We start from the raw sequence: 20671 nt of genomic DNA, 5'->3' as shown, positions 1-20671 counted from the left end.
TCTATTGAACCTGAACATTTAGAGGAAAAGCACTGAGCTATAATTAGAAGTTATCTCATGAAAGCCATCAACAAACCAAAAAGACAACCTACTGAATAGAAGAAGATAATTGCCAATAATATATCTAATAAGGGATTAATATCCAAAATATATAAGGAAGTCAGACAACTTAACACACACACACAATCTGACTTGAAAAATGGGCAGAGGACCTGAATTGACACTTCTCCAAAGAGGTCATACAGATGGCCATAGACATATCAAAAGATGCTCAATATTCTTAATCATCAGGGAAATGCAAATAAAAGCCACAAAGAGATATCACCTCACACCTGTCAGAATGGCCATCATTAGTAAATCAACAAGTGTTGGTTAGGATGTGGAGAAAAGGGAATGCTTATGTACTACTGGTGGGAATGCAGACTGGTACAGCCACTGTGGAAAACAGTATGGAGGTCCCTTAAAAAATTAAAAATACAACTACTATATGACTCAGCAATTCTACTTCTGGGTATTTTTCAAAATACAAAAACACCAATTTGGAAAGATATATGCACCCTTGTGTTCAATGCAGCATTGTGGAAACAACTTAAGTGTCCATGAACAGACAATCAGATAAAGAAGGGGTGGTATATGTATGCTCAATGGAATATTACTTGGCCATTAAAAATGAAATACTGCCATTTGTGACAATATAGATGCACCTAGAGAGTATCATGCTAAGTGATATAAATCAGAGAAAAACAAGTACCATATGACTTCATTTACATGTGGAATCTAAAAAAACAAAACAAAGTAGAAACAAACTCTTAGACACAACGAAGAAATTGATGATTGCCAGATAGGAGGCGGGTTGCGGGGCTGGGTGAAAAAAGTGGAAAGATTAGGAAGTACAAACAGCAGAATAGTCATGGGGATGTAATCAATAGGTAATACAGTCACAGATATTGTAATAACTATGTGCGGTGTCACGTGGGTGCTAGACTTATCCTGGCGATCACTTCAAAACTTACATAAATGTCTAATCACTATGCTGTGCACCTGACTAATATGGTATTGTATGCCAACTATAATTGAAAAATACAATTTTTTTAAGTTACAGAACTACATGAAAAGAGGCAAAACTAATTTATGGGTCTGGATGGCTGTCATTTTGGGAGTAACTGAACCGGGGCAGGAGGGGGTGGGGGGGGCAGGAGGGGGTGGGGGGCGCAGGGTTCCTGCAGTACCAGTGGTAACATTGTTTCCTGTGCTGGTTACTCAGGTAAGGGTCAGTCTGAAAATTCAGTGATCCCTTCAGTTCTGACACATGCAGTTTTCTGGACATATGTTATATTTCAACAAAAAGTTTAAGAAAGTTATAGAGAGCACAGGACTGTGATATTTACATAAATTTATAAAGTAACAGATAAGACTTCAAAAAATATTGGCCTCTCCAGTTCCTTGCTCCGGCCCCCTTTCCCTTTGCTCAGGCTCATGTGAGGGATCACAGTGTCACTTCTGAGTAACCAGTTTTCTGGCTTTGTGGGCTTGACTTTTAAGCACTTGAATACTGGTGTTTTCATTTGTGCAATAGTTATTTCAATATTTCATAAACTCTGCATTATGGGCATCTTTTGACCCAGAACCAATGAGTAACATATTGAGTTTATGGAAAAGAAAAAGCCTTGAGCCATCTACAAATGTAGATAGATCCTCTTCGGATAAGAAATCCTACTGGGGTGTTGTAGCCTGCTCATCATGATGCTCTCACGCGATGTGATTGGTTGAAAGGACTCACTCATTATGGGAAGTTTTGTGAGTCTGTCATGTGTGTTCTAGGATAAAAGTGGAACACAGTTTTGGTTATTCTTGTTCTTCCAGCTAAGTTCACGGTGTTCCTACTATTTATTCTGAATCATGGATATTGTCAAATTCAAGGTAACAAAAACATAGCATATCAGGGTTAATTGTGGTATGATTATATGCTTTATTGACTTTTAGTTTATTACCCCAAGTGAATATTGCTAAAGCTGACCCTACTTTTTAAATAATAATAAGGGGTCCAGCTGATTTATTATTTATAGAGAATAATAAATAAATAACATGGGAAAAGAAAAGTGAGCTGCCCTGGTCTGGTAGCTCAGTTGGTTAGAGCATTGTCCTGATACAACAAGATTGTGGGTTTGATCCCTGGTCAAAGCACATGAAAGAATGAACCAATGAATGCATAAATATGTGGAACAAGAAATTGATGTTTCTCTCTCTCTCTCTTTCTCTCTATCTCCTTTCCTCTCTCTCTCTAAAAAAAATCATTAAAATAAAGAAAAGTGAGCCAAATGTAACCAATACTCTATAGATATGAAAGCTACCAGAGGATATATATGAAACTATTATAGACACCTTGGGAAACACAAATGCATTCATTAAAAGAAAATCAGAATAGGAGGCTCCTTTTTCAAGCCCCAAAGGCTACATATTCTATGAATTCATGTTATGATATTCTCGAAAAGGCAAAATCAGAGGATGGGAACAGGTCAGGGTTTCCAAGGGTTTGGACTGGGGTTAGCATGAGAGGATTTTTGGAGGAGCTGGAGTTCATCTTGATTGTGGTGGTGGATGCATGACTCTTTGCAATTGTCAAAACACATGGGACTGAATACCAAAGAGAATAAATTCTCCTCCAAATAAATTGAAAAATAAAGTAGAAAGCTGCTTCAAATTTAACAACAATGTGCAACAGAATGGATCACCTTCATGATAAATGGATACATTCTATTTTGTTGTGTACTTATAGAATTTTCATTTGAGAAATACTAATATTCACTATCTTTTAACATATGAATTCTGGACACTTTTTATTGAAGCCTGTCATTAAAACTCATTTTTCAGTGTTAGGCAACACACAGACCGAAATGCTGTTGTTGCCCTTTTGCTCCAATATCTAGGGCATTTCAAAGAGAAATTATGAGAAGCACTAAACATACAAAGATGGCTGTACTATGACCTAGAAGTCCTTCTTTGTGACCTAGTTCATCTACAAAATCATGCAATTTGATTTGTTTTGTTTAATCTTAAATGACAAGAATAGCCCTTCCAAGTCCAGTATGAAATTGCCCGTTCCACTTCACAAAATCAGTTTGTTATTCTTCAGGTAGCCATTCTAAATTTCTAATCCTTCCAGTAACTTCCATGTGAAAAAACCCCCCAAACACACCAAAAACTATTACCATATTCAGTGGGCATCTTCTGTATGTATGGAGTGGCACTACAGGCTTCAGAATTATGGTTCTCGAGTTTCTAGTCATAGCATCATTATAGAGTTGTTCCATCATTCACTTCTCACAACACGTGCTTCCTGTCACCACCACGAGAGATCATCAATCCTCAGCTGAGGAAACTAAGTTTGAGGAATTGAAGGAACTGCCCATGACCACAAGCCAGAAGCCGTGATCTGAGCCTCCTGCCCTTTGAGGGAGGGGGACCCACATTCTTTTTTTTTTAATTTTTGCTTTTTTTTAATTTTAAAGTTTATTTTTGTTTTTTTTTATTGTTGTTCTGTTAGAGTTGTCCCAATTTACCCCCATTTGCTCTCCCCTGACCTGCCTCCCACGACTCCTACAGTCAATCACCACCATGTTTTCCATGTCCGTAGGTCATTTATACTTACTCTTTAACTAATCCCTTCCCCTTCTTTCCTCCCTTGTCCCCCGCCTCCCCTCTGGGGACCCACAATCTTCATTCTATAACAACTCTACATTCCATGTGGACTCTGGGGAACTCTGAAGGTAAATGAGGCCATTTCTACTTCACTTGGCACACCCTTCACTGTGCATGTCCCTACTGGGCCACAATGAACGGAAACCGAGAGGGAGACGAGCAAGATGCCCCTTACTGAGACACCTTGTTTCAACATGGTTCAGGTGCCTCCTCATTCTAGTAGAAACAACGCTGAACTTTTTTAAACTGGGGCAGAAAAAGGAGATTCAGGTTATTTGAAAAACACAGGTATCCTCAAGAGTCAAGCTCTCAATACTGATGTAAGATTGTCGTGGGCCACCTGTGTTTCCTACTATTTAAGTACATGAGTTCATGCACATGCGACAGTCCATCCCACTAACCAGTGTCATATGCTCAGTTACTCCTCTCCTCTCATTTCCCCAAGCAGGGTGAACCCTAGTAGTATTGTAAGTTGGGGATAAAATCAAGCTGATTTTGTCTGAGTTCTAGGGAAATCTTTCAGAACCTTTGGAGTAATCTCAGAGGTCTCTGCATCTTGGGAGACTGCATTTTCCTGGCCCCTGTTGCCCCTTCATGAGGGCAAGTAGGATGGATAAAAACAATGAACAGTTATTGGTATATATTAGGCACTTGATATATATGAATATACACAATTGGCTTACAATTGTAGGAACTATTACCATCTCCATTTTATAAATGTAGAAACTGATACTCAGAGAGATTACATAGTTTTCTTCAAATCATATATATTAGGAATCTGCAAAGCTGGGTTTGAAGCCTAGTGGTCTGACTCCAGTAGGCCCTCTTCCCTCCCCCGCAGTTGATATGCTACATGAGCCCTGGTCCATCTAGCTCAGCACTTATGGGCACACCCAGAAAATACTCTACAGAAATGAGGGCAAATGTGCTATATTAAAACAAGCAGACAAATGGGGATAGTGTGTAAATTCTCAGTACCCAATTTACTCATTTGGCCAGAATTTCAGAGCCCAAAATTGCCTCCATATAGTGCCGAGGGTGATGGCCTGAGCTCTAAATCACAGCAGCAGAGGCAGCAGACATCCAGACTTGGACATAGTATTCATGACAGAGAAAGAAATTCATTGTCCAGAGGCTACAGTTCCATTAGGCTATTGGTCACAGTGAAATATAAATAGGAAAGTCATGATATTAATATACTATAGAAAGGAAGCAGGGATGGAGTGGTAATAGAATTGACAATGGCTCGGCTGGGAGGTATACATTCATTATCTTACAACATCAAAACAATCTCATGAAGTTAATATTCTCTCCACTTTATAGATGAGTAGACTGAAGCCCACGTAGGAGAACTGCTCAAGGTCACACAGCAAGTAGATGAAACCTAAATTTGTCTGTCTCTAAATTTTTTGCTTTTTCCATTGCATGCTCCAGAGTTAAAGCAAAATAAAGCAGGAACCTCTTGATCACCTCGCCCAATTTCCTCATTTTCAAGGGGAGGGAACTGAGGCCCAGAGAGAGTTAAGTGACATGCCCAAGGTGAAACAACTGTTTAAAAACAGGGACTAGAACCATGAAATAATTTTGCATTGAGCATATCTAGGTCAGTGACCCCTTTTCGAGGATTGAGTGACTGGAGTTTGAAGCACGTATAAAAAGGAAAATAAAACATTCACACATGCCTCATAATACTTACTGTCTGTTTCCCCAATATTCTACTGCTCTTAACTGTGTGCCATGAAGCATCCAAAAAATCCAAGTCCATAAACTACTGTTCCAATCCATGAGAGCCTTTTGGGATAATCTGAAACTCACATCCTTAGAACCACCCAGAAATCCTCCTGGCTCTTCCACAAATGTCTTTGAAAAGAAACATTAGCAAGTTATACTCACTGCTATAACACACATTATTCTCCAGATATATATTTCTGGTGGGGAGGGAGGTGAAGTTGAACGACAACCACCTAGAATACAATCCTTCCTTTTGAATAAATTCTTTAAAACCTTCCAAACTTTCTGTTGTGTTCTAAAACCAAAATTAACTGAGGGTCAGCTTGGTTAAGCGATTTGTCCAGAGTTAGATGAGCTGTTAAGTGACGAGGCTGGGATGCCCGCTTCCACATCCTTCCATGTGCCCTGAAAGATCAGGAACATCTCATGCAAAGCTACAGAGCTTGATGTCCAGGCAAGCTCAGATTAAATTACATATGTGAAAAATTAACAAGATAATTGAACCCAGCAAGGAAGGCTCTAGGAGAACATGTAGTAATGGAAAATACATTAAGATTTGGCTGAAGGGAAAATTTCTTCATCTCAATGACAAAGTCAAACTCAGAGGGGACTCACAAAATAGTAAGACTGCCAATGGGTCCGTTTTTTTAAATAGAGGAAGCAGAATATTCAGTAGCAAGAAGAGATGTTAATAAGCACCTCTAAACGCTGCACAGGAAACAGTGCATCCCACTAAACAGTTTACTGCTTAGTAGCACACGCCTCCCATTCTCCGTACAGGACAGAGGAAGGCAGAGAAAAGGGAATCCTGAGAAACAGAGTTCTGATTTTTGCTTATAATGCCTAAAGAGCAAGTGCTGATAGATTCAGCTTTGTCCATTAAAAAGAAAAAAAGGAACAGGAAATCTCACTCTGGTTGATGTAATATATCCTAAACTTGAAGCTGAGTGAAGGGACCTTCCCTTTTCAGGAAGTCATTATCATACGATATACGGAAACCTTAGTCTGGAATATTGTATTTTTTACTTCCTTTGAAAAGAGGAAGCTACTAATTTCTGAAAATTAGAGTCAGCTCAATGATTTGTTATAAATGTTAAGTTTTCTTGCTTTGAGTTTATTTAGTATGTTAATAGTCGTTGAAAGTGACTAATGGGCACAAGAGATTATTGTACTATTCTCAGTGCTGTTGTATATTTGTGAATTTCATAATACAGTTTAAAAATTGCCTCTGTGGGGACTTCTGGCAAAGATGTAGGCATAGTTAGATACACTTTGCCTCCTCCCTCAACCAAAAGAAGGACAACAACAAATTTAAAAATAAAAAACAATCAGAACTGCCAAAAAAATCAAACTGTACGAAAGTCTGACAACCAACAAGTTAAAGAAGAAACATCCATCCACACTGGTAGGATGGGCAGAGATGGGCAGCTGGGATAGAGACCGCAGCAAAGCAGCAGCTGGTGGACTGGGTTAGTCAGCAGCAGGTGGAGCCGGCAGTCCTACATTTGCATGTGGCTGAACCAGAAGGAACAACTGAGGAGTGAGACAGGCTGAGCAAACCCAGCGTTCCAGTGTGAGGAAATAAAGCCTCAAAACCTCTGACTGAAAACACCTATGGGGGTTAATTCAGCAGCAAGAGAAACTCCCAGCCTCACAGGAGAGTCCATTGGAGAGACCCACAGGGTCCTAGAATGTATGCAAACCCACCCACCTGGGAATCAGCACCAGTAGGGCCTAATTTGCATGTGGGGAGTGGGGGAAGTGACTAAAAGCTGGCAGAGAGCTGAGAAAGAGGCATTGTTCCCTCTTGGACCACTTCCCCACATACAGCACCACAAGACAACCAAGTGGGTTGCCAGCCTGGTGAATACCTAAGGCTCTGCCCCTTACTACATTAAAAAAAATGCAGCCCAAACGAAATAACAGATCAAAACTCCAGAAAAAATAGAACTAAGCAATAAAGAGATAGCCACCCTATCAGATGCAGAGTTCAAAACACTGGTAATCAGGATACTCACAGAAATGGTTGAGTGTGGTCACAAAATAAAGGAGAAAGTGAAGGCTATGCAAAGTGAAATAAAGAAAAATGTACAGAAAACCAACAGTGATGGAAAGAAAACCAGGACTCAAATCAATGGTATGGAGCAGAAGGAAGAAGTAAACATTAAATTGGAACAGAATGAGGAAACAAGAATTTGAAAATGAGGAGCAGCTTAGGAACCCCCCAGACAACTTTAAATGTTCCAACTTCCAAATCATAGGGGTGCCAGAAGGAAAAGAAGAAGAGCAAGAAATGGAAAACATATTTGAACAAATAATAAAAGAGAACTTCCCCAATCTGGCAAAGGAAGTAGACTTCCAGGAAGTGCAGGAAGCTCAGAGAGTCCCAAAGAAGGTGGACTCAAGGAAGTAAACACCAAGACACATCATAATTACTTTACCCAAGATTAAAGGTAAGGAGAAGATCTTAAAAGCAGCAAGAGAAAAGGAAACAGTTACCCACAAAGAAGTTCCCATAAGACTATTGGGTGATTTCTCAAAAGAAACCTTGCAGGCAAGAAAGGGCTGGAAAGAAGTATTCCAAGTCTTGCAAGGCAAGGACCTACATCCAAGATGACTCTATCCAGCAAACCTATCATTTAGAATGGAAGGGCAAGTAAAGTGCTTCCCAGACAAGGTCAAGTTAAAGGAGTTCATCAACAAGCCCCTATTACATAAAATGTTAAAGGGACTTATCTAAGAAAAAGAAGATCAAAAACTATAAACAGTATAATGACAACAAACTCACAACTATTAAAAATTGAACCTAAGAAAAAAACAAAAATAAAAATGGATTAAGCAAGCAATAGAACAGGAACAGATTCACAGAAATGGAAATCACATGGAGGATTATCAGCAGGGAGGAGGAGGGGTATAATGGGGGAAAGATACAGAGAATATGAAGCATAATTGGTAGGTACAAAATTGACAGGGGTGGGGGTTAAGAATAATATTGGAAATGGAGTAGCCAAAGAACTTATATGAATGACCCATGGACATGAGCTAAGGTGGAGGAATGATGGTGGGAGGAGGGATACAGGGCAGAGGGGCATAAAAGGGAGAAAAAGTGGGACAACTGTAAGAGCATAATCAATAAAATATATTTTTAAAAAGTACCTCTGTGTCGGTAGCTAGAAAGGACATTTGTTTTAATATGGAGGAAGTTGAACACTTGAAATGGGAAGAACGTGGTAGGACCAGCCAAAACCTCTCTGGAATGATGGTGCAAAACTTCCCACTTCTCTCTCCAGTCCTAACTATGTTGATTTCCTTTTCCAAGAAGTTATATTACGTTCTGAGCATCTTTAGTCCTTTCTATTACACTGCAGGGTTTAAGAAAGTGAAACAACCAATTAATCCCACCTCCTTTTCTTTTCACATGATGTGACGCCGAAGGAAACACTCTTCTAGTAGAATACGTACTTCACAGCCTTACTGTCAGGACTCAGTGAGGCTTTTTAGTAGTTTCAAAAATACACCAATAACATGAAGGGAAATCAAAATTATAAAGAATAAATACCTTTCCCAACATGTTAAACAGCTTGAACTTTCTTATATTTCCTCCTCTTCCTCTTTGGGTATATCTGCCTCTCATTTTACATGGTTGGAAAGCCATGGTGTAGACATCTTCCTTTTATAGTGAAAAGGTATTTAAAATAATTTGATTTAGCACCTTGAGGATCTTAGGACAAATTAGGACTACTATTCTACATTTAGGTTTTCTTAATATTTATTCATATTAATAATGAATTAATACTTAACTTATCACTCTATAACTTTTCCCCCCATTTAATTCTCAGAACAACCTTACTAAGTAGTCATCCTTATTGTGACTCTACAGATGAGGAGTCTGAGGTCCAGGGGTAGTGAAAGTTGCAAAGCTAAAATTCATTATCAGCTCTGTCTCACTCCAAAGCCCAGGATATTTCCTCAGTAGGAGTACTTCCGAAACATCAGTCATTTGTATACCACTTTTGTAATATCCACTTTATACAATCAACACCAAAAGCTTTTCCTTATACAAAGTCACCTTCATTTTCACTGGTGGCTGCCTATTTTCTTAGTCAGGACAGCCTCTGATGGAAATGAGCAGGACCAACGTTTGCTGCACATCTATAAATATGCCAGTCTCTGTAAAAGACAGCCTATGTCAGCAGTTCTCAAAGTGTATTTTTTAAGCAGAAGCGCCATGTCCCCTGGGAACTTGTTAGAAATACAGATGCCCCAGACCTGTTGCATCAGAAACTGTGGGGTTAGTGCCCAGCAATCTACGTTAATAGGCCCTACAGCAGATTCTGAGCCATGGTCTGTCTAAGAACTACCACACTAGATACATTATCTTATTTAATACTCATAAGTTCTCTGGGAACTAAGTGCTAGTTATTATTCCCATCATCACAGAGAGGTAAATAGAGGTGCAGCACAGACTAAGGCCAGTATCACATGGTTAGAGAATGAGGGGACCTGGGGGTCCCCTAAAAAGTGTGCTTGGTTGGTCTCTTTTCCTAGAAGCAAGTGGACTCAAACTGAGGTAGACAGAGAGGCTGTTGTAGTGGTCTAGAGAAACAGAGTGGAGATATTTACGTTAAAGAGATTACTTACACATCGATTATAGACTTGTTAAGGCTTTGATATACAACTAATATCTTATTTTCTTATTTTGAGAGTCATTGAAGTGGAATTTATGTTTTTGTTTAAAAAAATGCTGCTTCTAGAAAAGATATGTCTTGTGCAATTGGGAAAGAATGATGGGAGGCTGAAAGAAAACCCTAGAAATGGTCTTGCCAGGTCTGAAGTGGCAGCCACATTAGTCCTTTCTGCTAGACTTAAATTCACGTGAATGTAGCTTAGTGGATGTTTACCAGTCATAACTGTATGTATACTTAATTAAATATTCATATATACTTTATTGCATTTTTAAACCTTGTATAATGTTGTTCTAGAGATTAGAAATTAAAAGCTAGTGAAGAGCAGGGTCTCCTGATTATTTCCTTTAATAGAGCGGAAGGCAAAAAACCGACTGGGCAGATTCCCCAATAAAGATGGTGATCTAAATATTACAGCACAGCCAATAGCTAGAAGCATCATAAATGATCCCTCATCTGCCTACATCTTCACTATAGTTTAATTATGTCTAAGCTTTCTCTATCAAGAGCTCAGTATTTTATGATTGAGGCTCCTCCGTCTAGAACTCAAGAGCCAGGACGAATCGCACATTAGAAATCTTCCTCAAATTACTGGCCCTAAAAGATCCTAGAGCCCCCTCTACCAACAAGGAAAAACACACCACACAGGCCCATATCACTAAGACTATGCTTTGAAAATCATGTCCAAATTTTCTATGTGTATTTAATATTACTAAGCTACACAAAATGATATAATTTTTAAACTGTTAAATAGGTAGAACTCATGAATATATTTGTTTTGTATAATTTTTCTTCCAATTGTAATTTATTTCCATTTTGAGAAAAATAAGTGTCAGTGTGAACTGTCATATGGCCACAAAAAAATAGCATTATTGTAGACCTGAATGTTCTAATGACATTTATTAAGACCTGATTTTATAGCCCATCAATGTTTATCATTCTAGGTTGTTGGTATGATCAGTATGATTAAATGCATCCTTTGTGGTCTTACAAACTAAATTCTTAATTTGGGTCAATGTACAGAGAACACAATGCATGAGGTCATGTGCCCATAATAATGTTTTGGTTAATGACACCTAGTGACATAGTATGTCATAGTGCAAAGGTTGCAAAAAATTAAGAAGGCTGTGCCTGAGATGGCAAACCATTTTAATTTGGGTGTGGATGAGGATGTCACTAAGGAGCTCCTAGGTGTGGTTTCTAAAGAATTGACTAATGCAGTAGTTTTCAACCAGTGCACCACAAGAATATTTAAAACATGCGATACCTGGCTATTTAGTCAAAGGCATTGGCCTCTTTCCCCTTAGACTGTCAAATTAAAAAATGACAATAGTTAACACAACAATAGCCATCTGGTGTGAATGAATGAAAATTATACCTATTTTTTGTCAGATCGGCAAAATACTCATAATATATTTTTTGGTGTGCCGCAGAATTTCAATGATTAGTTTATGTGTGCTGAGATGAAAAAAGTTGAAAATTGCTGGGCTAATGAGTAGTTAGTGTTAGAACTGAGGCAAAAGGCAATAAGAAAGGAAAGTGCAGAACTAAAAAAGGACCTCCAAGAAAATTCACTGTGAGGGGTTTAGCCGAAGCTTTTGCAGGCCTCAGAAAGTCTAGGGGGAGGAGGGTATAAGGAGACTAAGTGGTAATGGGAAAAATATATAATAAAGATTAAAAAGTAAAAAATAATAAACATACACTTTTATTTACTTGTCCAAAAAAAAAAAAAAGGTCTGAAAACACAGACCCNATACACTTTTATTTACTTGTCCAAAAAAAAAAAAGGTCTGAAAACACAGACCCCCCCCCCCAACACTGAAAGGTTTTCATTAATAGAGAAGAAAGTTGATGGTATATTGTCTTCTTACAAGCAAATCTATGATGACAAAAAGGAACAAGTTAAGCAAACCACCATGGACATACTTCTGAAAAGAGTGATACCTCCACAAGAAGAGCCTCAGGCAGGTCCTCGAGAAGGTCTTCCAGAAGAAGGCATTGTCATCACAGGAGACAACAGCTCCACGTGTGTTACTGTCCCGGGAGACCTTCCAGTGGGACAGGATGTGGAGGTGGAAGACGGGGACAGTGCTGATCCTGACCCCGTGTGGGCCTAGGCTAATGTGTGTGTGTTTGTGTGTCTTAGTTTTTAACAAAAAGTTTTAAAAATATTAAAAAATAGAATGGAAAGCCCTGGCTGGTATAGCTCAGTGGATTGAACGCGGGCCTGCAAACCAGACGATTGCGGTTTGATTCCCAGTCAGGGAACATGCTTGGGTTGCAGGCCAGTTCCCTGCAGGGGATGCACGAGAAGCAACCATACATTGATGTTTCCTTCCTCTCTCCTTCCCTTCCCCGCTAAAGATAAATAAATAAAATATTTTTTTAAAATAGAATGGAGCTTATAGAGGATACAAAGACAAAAAATTGAACAGCTGTACAATATGTTTGTGTGTTTTAAATAAATGTTATTGCAAAAGAGTAAAAAGTTAAAAATAATTTTAAAGTTTATAAAGCAAAATAGTTACAATAGCTAAGGTTAATTATTATTGAAGAAAAATATTTTTGTAAATTTAGTGTAGCCTAAGACTACAATGTTTATAAAGTCTACCATAGTGCGCAGTAGTGGCTTAGACCTTCACACTCACTCATCACTCCCTCACTGAGTCACCCAGAGCAACTGCCAGTCCTGCCAGCTCCGTTCATGGTAAATGCCCTGTACAGGCCTATCATTTTCTATCTTTTGTACCATATTCTTACCACATCTTTTCTGTTCAGATATGTTTAAATACACAAATACCTACCATTGTGTCACAATTGCCCCTGGTATTCGGTACAGGCTGAATACCAGTAGTATAGTGACTACACATCACTATAACGTGTAGTACAGGCTTTTAGGCTCAGAGCAATAGCCTATACCACAGAGCCTAGGTATGTGGTGGGCTGTACCATCTAGGTTTGTGTTACACTCTGTGGTGTTCAGAACACTATGAAATCACCTAATGACATGTTTTTCTAGAATGTATTCCAGTGGTTAATGACTATCCCTTTAAAAAGACTGGGACTGGTTTTGGCCAGGTAGCCCAGTTTGTTAGCACGTCATCACAATACACCGAGGTTGTAGGTTCAGCCTCAAGTCAGGGCACATACAAGAACCAAGCAATGAATGCGTGGATAAGTGGAACAACAAACTGATGTTTTTCCCTCTCTTTCTCACTCTTTAAACTCAATAAAAAATTTTTTTAAAGACTGGGACTGATCCACCCATACCCAGATTTAAGTCCCTGGTAACCTTCCTGCAGAGAACACATACAATACCTTCTAAATAGCTCAATGTTTATGTTTGCTGACAGCTATACCTGGAGAATGTTTCAAGTTTCTTTCTATTGTTTATTATCTTAACCTTTCATTTCCTTATACTCATGTTTCTTTCTAAGCCAGTAGTAGTTGAGGAATAGTCTAGATCAAATTAAGACAGAAGAAGCCTACTGCACAAACTGGGAGTAGGCTCTGAATAGTACTGACAAGCGGGGCTGGGGGGTGCCAAGTTGTGCGAGAAACACAAACCAGGTGCAAGAAGGCAGCAATCGGAGGCGTCCACAGAGAACGCCAGCGCTTTCCCTTGGCATCAATGCGACTGCATGATGGGCCCAGGTTGGCTAACTGGGAACCAGGTTTTCTAAGGAAGGACTGCTCTATTAACATTTGAACTGGAACTCTAGAGCTTACTAAGTCTTCAAGAACTTTCTGGTATCTTTCTTTTTACTGATATTGTTTGTTGGCCTAGCTATTGTGGAATTATACCTTTGAGCAGTATCTTACTCATTGTTTCTCTAATTCTTTCTATAAAAAATCCCCCCCACTCCACACACCCAGGTACAGAATGCTTTTATCCATCCCTCCAATCTCCTCATAGCTATCCACTCACTCCCGCAGATCCAACCCACAACCATCTGGGACTCTGCACATCCTCAAATCAGGCACAATGATAGGTGGTAGTGTGGTGAGTGATGGGGAAGACCAAGATGGATGTCACATTTCTTACCCTTAAGAAACCCCAAAACTGAAAAGGTAGGGAGGAAGAGAGTGTTCACTTCGCAGTTATTATAATTCAATGCTGGCAGTGGTGGCATTGAGTGTAAGAGAACCCAGAGTTGGAGCACCAGCCATCTGAGAAGTGGGTTATCTGAGGTGCCTTCTGGAGGGGGTGACATCCTGGGTGGGTTATAGAGGATGGATGGGAATTAGATAGAGATGCTAGGAAGGGTATCCTAAAGAGGACATCATAAAAAGCCACCAATAAAAAATCAGGTAAAAACTGCAGAAGTGTGCAGAGCCAAGGGGTTGATGGAACATAAAATATGAGGCATCAAGTAAAAAGAAATAAGGGTAGAGAGGTGGATGGGGAAGTGAGAGGACGTCAGGTGGTGGAGGTCCTGCCACATTAAGAGCCTCACCCTGACCCTTGAGATAACGAGGAGCCACAGCACAGCTTTAAACGAGGGGACAACAGGGGACAACAGGGGACAACAGGCGCTCCGCCAGGCTCTCTGGGGGTTCACCACTGTTGGACTCTGGGGAGCACAGGTCCCCGTGCCTCCTTCCTAGGACCTAGATTGAAAAGCCCTTCAAAATAAGAAGAAAGTTGAGTTTTAAATTAGCTCCCTAAATGTCTACATATGATTTAGTTAAATAAAAAATACATCTTGTGGTATTTTGTTTCTCACTTAAAGACAACAGAGCATATAAAATAAGGACAATTTTTCTTTTTTCTGTGTATTTTTGTGGTGAACTTTAAAAAAGTGTATGTACTATTTTCCACAAATGTTTAATTAGTTTTATTATTTATAAATGTAATAAAATATCTCTGCAAGGTTATATAAGAAAGCAATAATAGTCATAGCTGATGGAGGGCAAAATTAAAAAATTTTAAACCTTGTAAATACATTTCTTTTTTAAAAAAGATTTTATTTATTATTTTTCAATAGAGTGGGAGAGAGGGAGAAATAGAGAGAAAGAAACATCCATTGGTTGCCCTTCGCACTACCTGGCCCTCAACCCAGGCATGTGCCCTGACCGGGAAACAAACCAAAGACCTTCCAGTTCACATGTTGGCACCCAGTCCACTGAGCTACACCAACAGAGCTATTTCCTCTTTTTTTTTCCCAAAAAACCCTAACTTTAAAAATTGTTTTAAAAATAGGGATAGATATTTGGGGGGGGCCAGGGAACATTTTATGAGAAATTGGAATGGGGAAAATTAGCCTAATATTCTAAAATCATACTGAAATTAACCCAATATACTAAACAGTCACTAAATTTAATGCTCAACCATTTGAATCCTGAAACTTAAATTCCACAAATCATGTCCGCCTGCTTACAAAGGTACCCTCAGTACACAGAACGGTGCTTGGTACAATGAAAGGTTAAATAAATGTATGTTGACTGCCAAAAATATGTCAAAATACTCTATTCTTTTTCTGAAGACTTCTTTTCTGTACTGTGTGAAGACAGACTTCTCACTACATTCCATGAGCCAGACCAAAGCCTGGCTCAGATGAGACTCAGGAGGCTAGCACAGACACCTGTGTGGGTGCGGTGACCAGTTCCAGTAAGGACAACCCTCCCATGACGCGAGCCAGCACAGCAGCCCACAAAGCCTCAGCATGCTGTCTCCCACACTCACATACACACACCCTGCTAACCTTATTTCCAGCTTAAAGTGGCAAAGTGGAGCTTCCTTCCACTGCCCTCATCATTCTTCCCCACCCTCATCTCTTCTGTCTATGATTCTGGGGGGGAATTTGCTTTAACATACAGGAAGGAAAAGTAATCATTCCTTCTTTTCCTGGTGCAAGAGAAACAGTTCAAACTTCAGGCCACATGAGTCCAGGATCAGATCTCACTTTGCCTTAAACAAGCTCTGTGGAGATGAGCACAGCATTTTAGTCTCTCTAACCTCTTTTTCTTCATCTATATAGGGGATAACAATGATTACTTCTTATAGTTAGAAGAAATAATGTAGACCATCACATATTTGGCAGAAACTGTATCGACAAAAACAATATTAAATTCCACATATATAATATTCACATGTGTTTTAAATAGTTACTTATAAATAATGATGAGCACTTACTACACTATGGTAAATGTTGGTTCACTCCCCCTCCTACAAGCCTTCATGATCTGACAATTTAATATATCTGAAAATAAATTGCTCAGAGGATAGCATATGTCTCTGTGCCCNGATCTCACTTTGCCTTAAACAAGCTCTGTGGAGATGAGCACAGCATTTTAGTCTCTCTAACCTCTTTTTCTTCATCTATATAGGGGATAACAATGATTACTTCTTATAGTTAGAAGAAATAATGTAGACCATCACATATTTGGCAGAAACTGTATCGACAAAAACAATATTAAATTCCACATATATAATATTCGCATGTGTTTTAAATAGTTACTTATAAATAATGATGAGCACTTACTACACTATGGTAAATGTTGGTTCACTCCCCCTCCTACAAGTCTTCATGATCTGACAATTTAATATATCTGAAAATAAATTGCTCAGAGGATAGCATATGTCTCTGTGCCCAGTTACCTTGCTGAACCTCTTTTTTTATTTTATTATTATTTTTAATTTATTTAATTATTGTACAAGTACAGTCTTCTGGGTTTTTTTTTTTTCATTTTAATAGAACCTCTTTATGCCTCTTTCTCTAGGTAGATTTCTGTGACCACTTCAGTTTAGCTCTTAGAAATGCTGGGTTTATTGGGCACTTAGTAACTCCTGTGAGTGTGCTTTCAGATATGGGGGTAGTTTCAAACAGCACTCAAATGCCTCAACAATAATACATGATACAACAATAATGATAGTACTTGTAAGAACAGGGAGTTATTTCAAGCACAGCAGGCACAGGGTCACCCTTGCACGGGGCTGACACCCACAGATAATCTCTGGTAATATACGGGAAACAGAATTTTGCAAAGAAACGCAGTCCTGAATCAAAGAGGGAGTGTGGTGCTGTTTTATGCCTTCAGTTGCCTGGCATACATCAGACCCCTTTCCACATTGTCAATAACAATGGAAAAGACTTCACAGCATATAAACATAAGAAGTTGCAAACTGGAATTTCTAATAAAAATCTGTGCCTTAGAAACTAGGCATTTACTTTGGCTCAACTCCAGCTAGAATGTCTCCCTATATGTTTCATCTCATTCTTCTAGGCAATAAACTAGATTTATTGAACCAAGTAAGTTGAGACCTGGGTATTTGTCCAGGTCTTAGACTAGAGACATTTAAGCCATAGTGATAATTTGTGAATTATCCAAAGACAATTCAAAGATTCTGAAAAGAGCCCCATGAACTTTGAGCAATGGCTTTGACAACCAGTGCTGTGCTCTAGAACATCTCCTGAAAGAAATACTACTTACTTCAGCTCCTAAACTCTAGAATGCTTATGAAATTATCAGTCTCATTATGCTACAGCTGTGCTTATGGAGGACTACAAAAAGCATTCATTCCAAAAACTGAGCTAAAATGGACAACTATGTGACATATGGTCAAAGGTGGCTTTGCCAGACCTCCTGTAGCTCAACAGATCTCCTAGATTACTATATTACACATACTTATAAGACAACAGAGCTGGCACTAATCTGTCACTAAAAAGCAACCAGACTAATAGTTTCCTAAGCATTTCAATTTTTTAAAAATAACTTCACATGAGTCAGATCCCTAGAGGAGCAGAATGGTAGTAACGAACTCAATCTATGAATAAGACAAAAAACGGTAATGGAAATTAGTACCTACTTGGAATTCTATTAAGTGTCACCCAGAAATGTTCATCAGGACTATAGGTATCTTTTGACCACTGCAGTAGATCAATGGCCCTTTTGTCATGGAAGACAAAGTTGACGAAGTCTCTGGTAAGGGCCACGTAGGCAGTGCCAAAGTAGATGGTCAGCTGATGTGGAGGAGAGGTTTTCAAAATGTTAGTATTTTTCACAAAAGAGCCATCTTTGCCTATGTGCTCTCGGTGGACATATTTAGTCCGGCCAATTGCGTGCGCTGGAGGGAGCACCCCAGGGGTAATGTTTTTCCCTTTAAATCCTTTCAGATACTGAACTATCTCCTTGTTGGTTTTCAGGGGGAAATCTTGTCCACAGGCGTTGATGACATACTTCCATGGGATCTCCGAGGCTACCAGGTCTTTAAGGCAGTTCAGGTCAGCTTGGAGCCTGGAAATGCCGGCATAGACCACAGGCTCAATCTTCGAAGCAATAAAAGCATTTGGGAAGCAGCTCAGTAACTGCCACACAGTTTTCTTAAACTCTGCTGTGGCTTTCTCATCCACGTGAACACAGTAAACATTTTGGGGCATGTAGATAGCCCTGAAGAGCCTCTCAAAAGTATCAAAGTCTTTATGGATGACCAGGACATACGCCAAAGGGAATGCCACTTCTTCTTCCGACAGGGGGCTCGTGATGTAGTGATTCTGGACCAGATAGTCCTTGCAAGGAACACTTCCCAAAGGTGATGTCAGTGTCTTCTCCCAGAAAAAAGTGGACTTATCTTCTAAGGCGTCCTTACAGGCATTTATTACAGAATACCTTTCACTGGAGCTATTCAGCCTCCTTTTTGGCAGGATTAATTGGCTATTGTAAAGTATCACAAAAATGACTACGGTGAGCACAGTGAAAGCAAAAAGGTAATACTTCCAAAAGTTCATTATTTTCGCTACTTTGAGGAAAGAATCTCTCTCCAGGGATTGGGAAATGATCAATCAGTCCCTGAAATCACAGGTGTGAAGACGCTGAATGGACTTCCTTTGCCAGTCTTGAATGTCGACAGCCTCTCAAACGGGCTTCCTTTCCGGAGTCCTTTAATCCTCATTTATTCAGCACTTTAGTATCGCGTCCATCGTCTTGGGAAGCGGTGGGAGAGGACATGCTTCTCCAACGCGCACTGGTCTCAGGCCCCAGGAGCTGGGACGAGAGCGAGCAGACGGTAAACAGCAGTGCGCGGAGAGCAGAGAGCGGAGTGGAGGCTCAGCCGGCCCAGCCTTCGGAAAGCCCTCCTCATTTGCATATGAAATGCAAGTGGTGGATCACAGCAAATTGCGTTCTGGAAAGGAATGACCAGTCCTTTTCACTGGGGTTGAGCTTCTCTTGCTTCACCCCACCCCTTTCCATCCAATCTATTCCGATTTTATCTCCCTTCTCTTTTCACACTTTCCTCTGGCGTTTTAGAATAAGTGGTTCTTCTTTTTCGGGTCAGCCCCGTGGCCTGTTAGCACGCCTTGGAAACCACTGCATTTCAGACTAATGCTCCTCTGCTTTATATCTCTTTCTGCTGAGCTTAATCTCTTCTGCCTGTCTTTTCATTTCAGTGTTATCTCTACCCCTGAGCACATACCGACACAGATAAGGAAAAATGCGCTTGCAACAGCAAGTTATCAGCAGCTGAAAAGTCTCATGGGGAGGTAGGTGTTTGCTGGATTAAATGAGGCAGTTTCTGATGGTGTTACACACACATATATACATGTATATGGGAAGAGGGAAATAAGGATTACACTGTTGTGGGCATAGGGTGAAGGGAGAAGGAACCTAGGACTGACTTGAAACATGAAAGTGTTGCTGTGGGTGACATGAATGAGATAAACACACCTTAGTGCCCGCCAGAGAGAAAGGTGATCGGCCTTGCTCCCAGAGAGCAAAAGCTGGTTTCCATTTCACAAAGAGCTTCAGATAACTTATGTCGTTGACAGGGTGTTATCTACAATATGTAGAATAACTAGCCACTGGGTCTCTTTATAAGCCTGACCTCTTGAGATTTGAGGGCATTTCAGAGAAATCCAAGTATTTTACCTCCCACCCAATGCCCTCTCCCACTTCCTTATTCTGAAGAAAGAACTAATACTTCCCAGACTGCAACAAAATTCCTGAAAGTATCAGCTGGTGAGATTCAGAGAAGCCAGGAAGAGAAGTCCAGCAGGTCTGGTCACATTACAGAGGGGTTCTCAAAACTCATGTGTGTGCCAGGTGCCTCCAGTGCTCAACATATGGAGTGAGCAGCTGCAGACTGATGCAGGTGGTCAGGATGCTTCTGGGGGAAAGGAAGGAGTCCTCCTAAAAGATTAGCTGCAGCAATCACAGTGGGTGTGCTCCAGTCTCGCTCCCACTGTCCCCCAGCTATCCTACCTGTCTGGGCGTGGTGTAACAATTGAAGCAGCTGCCCTTGTTAGGAAAACAGCTAGTGTACAATGCAACAATCTCTCTATCCTCTCCTATCCGACACCACCCCTTAACTTCCTGTATTACCCTACAAATGAGTGGATGTGACAGAGAATGATTTGCAGATAAACGCAACGTGTTGGCAGGATCTTAAAAATCACCTGACCCAACCTTTATTTTACAGATGAGGAAACTAAGGCCAATACAAGTATTTTTTTTTTAAGTTATTCAGCTGGATAGAAGCCAGCACCTTAATTCTGCAGATCCCCAGGCCAGATGCTAGACCCCATCTAATTGGCTTCAGATCCCAGCTGGTCAGTGAC

At 40.0% G+C, this 20671-nt stretch overlaps 1 protein-coding gene across 3 annotated transcripts in view; it reads right to left on the bottom strand.

Annotated features, from left to right (window-relative positions):
* The window catches only part of GCNT2 (glucosaminyl (N-acetyl) transferase 2 (I blood group)), a 103720-nt gene that overhangs the window by 28816 nt on the left and 54233 nt on the right, over window positions 1-20671 (bottom strand). The window contains exon 1 of one of the 3 annotated variants that reach the window (XM_037045396.1): window positions 17926-19536. The exons of the other annotated variants lie outside the window; for them this stretch is intronic. Coding sequence (XP_036901291.1) covers window positions 17926-18844 — 919 coding nt within the window. The 5' untranslated portion in view covers window positions 18845-19536. Of the gene's footprint in view, window positions 1-17925; window positions 19537-20671 lie in introns of those variants that run through there. 3 annotated transcript variants of the gene reach the window in all.

The sequence above is a fragment of the Sturnira hondurensis genome, unplaced genomic scaffold (genome assembly GCF_014824575.4).
Source record: "Sturnira hondurensis isolate 20B ecotype Veracruz unplaced genomic scaffold, ASM1482457v3 Scaffold0004271, whole genome shotgun sequence".
Classification (NCBI taxonomy): domain Eukaryota; kingdom Metazoa; phylum Chordata; class Mammalia; order Chiroptera; family Phyllostomidae; genus Sturnira; species Sturnira hondurensis.
The sequence above is the reverse complement of the archived record's forward strand: the minus strand, read 5'-3'. Positions and strand labels throughout refer to the sequence as shown.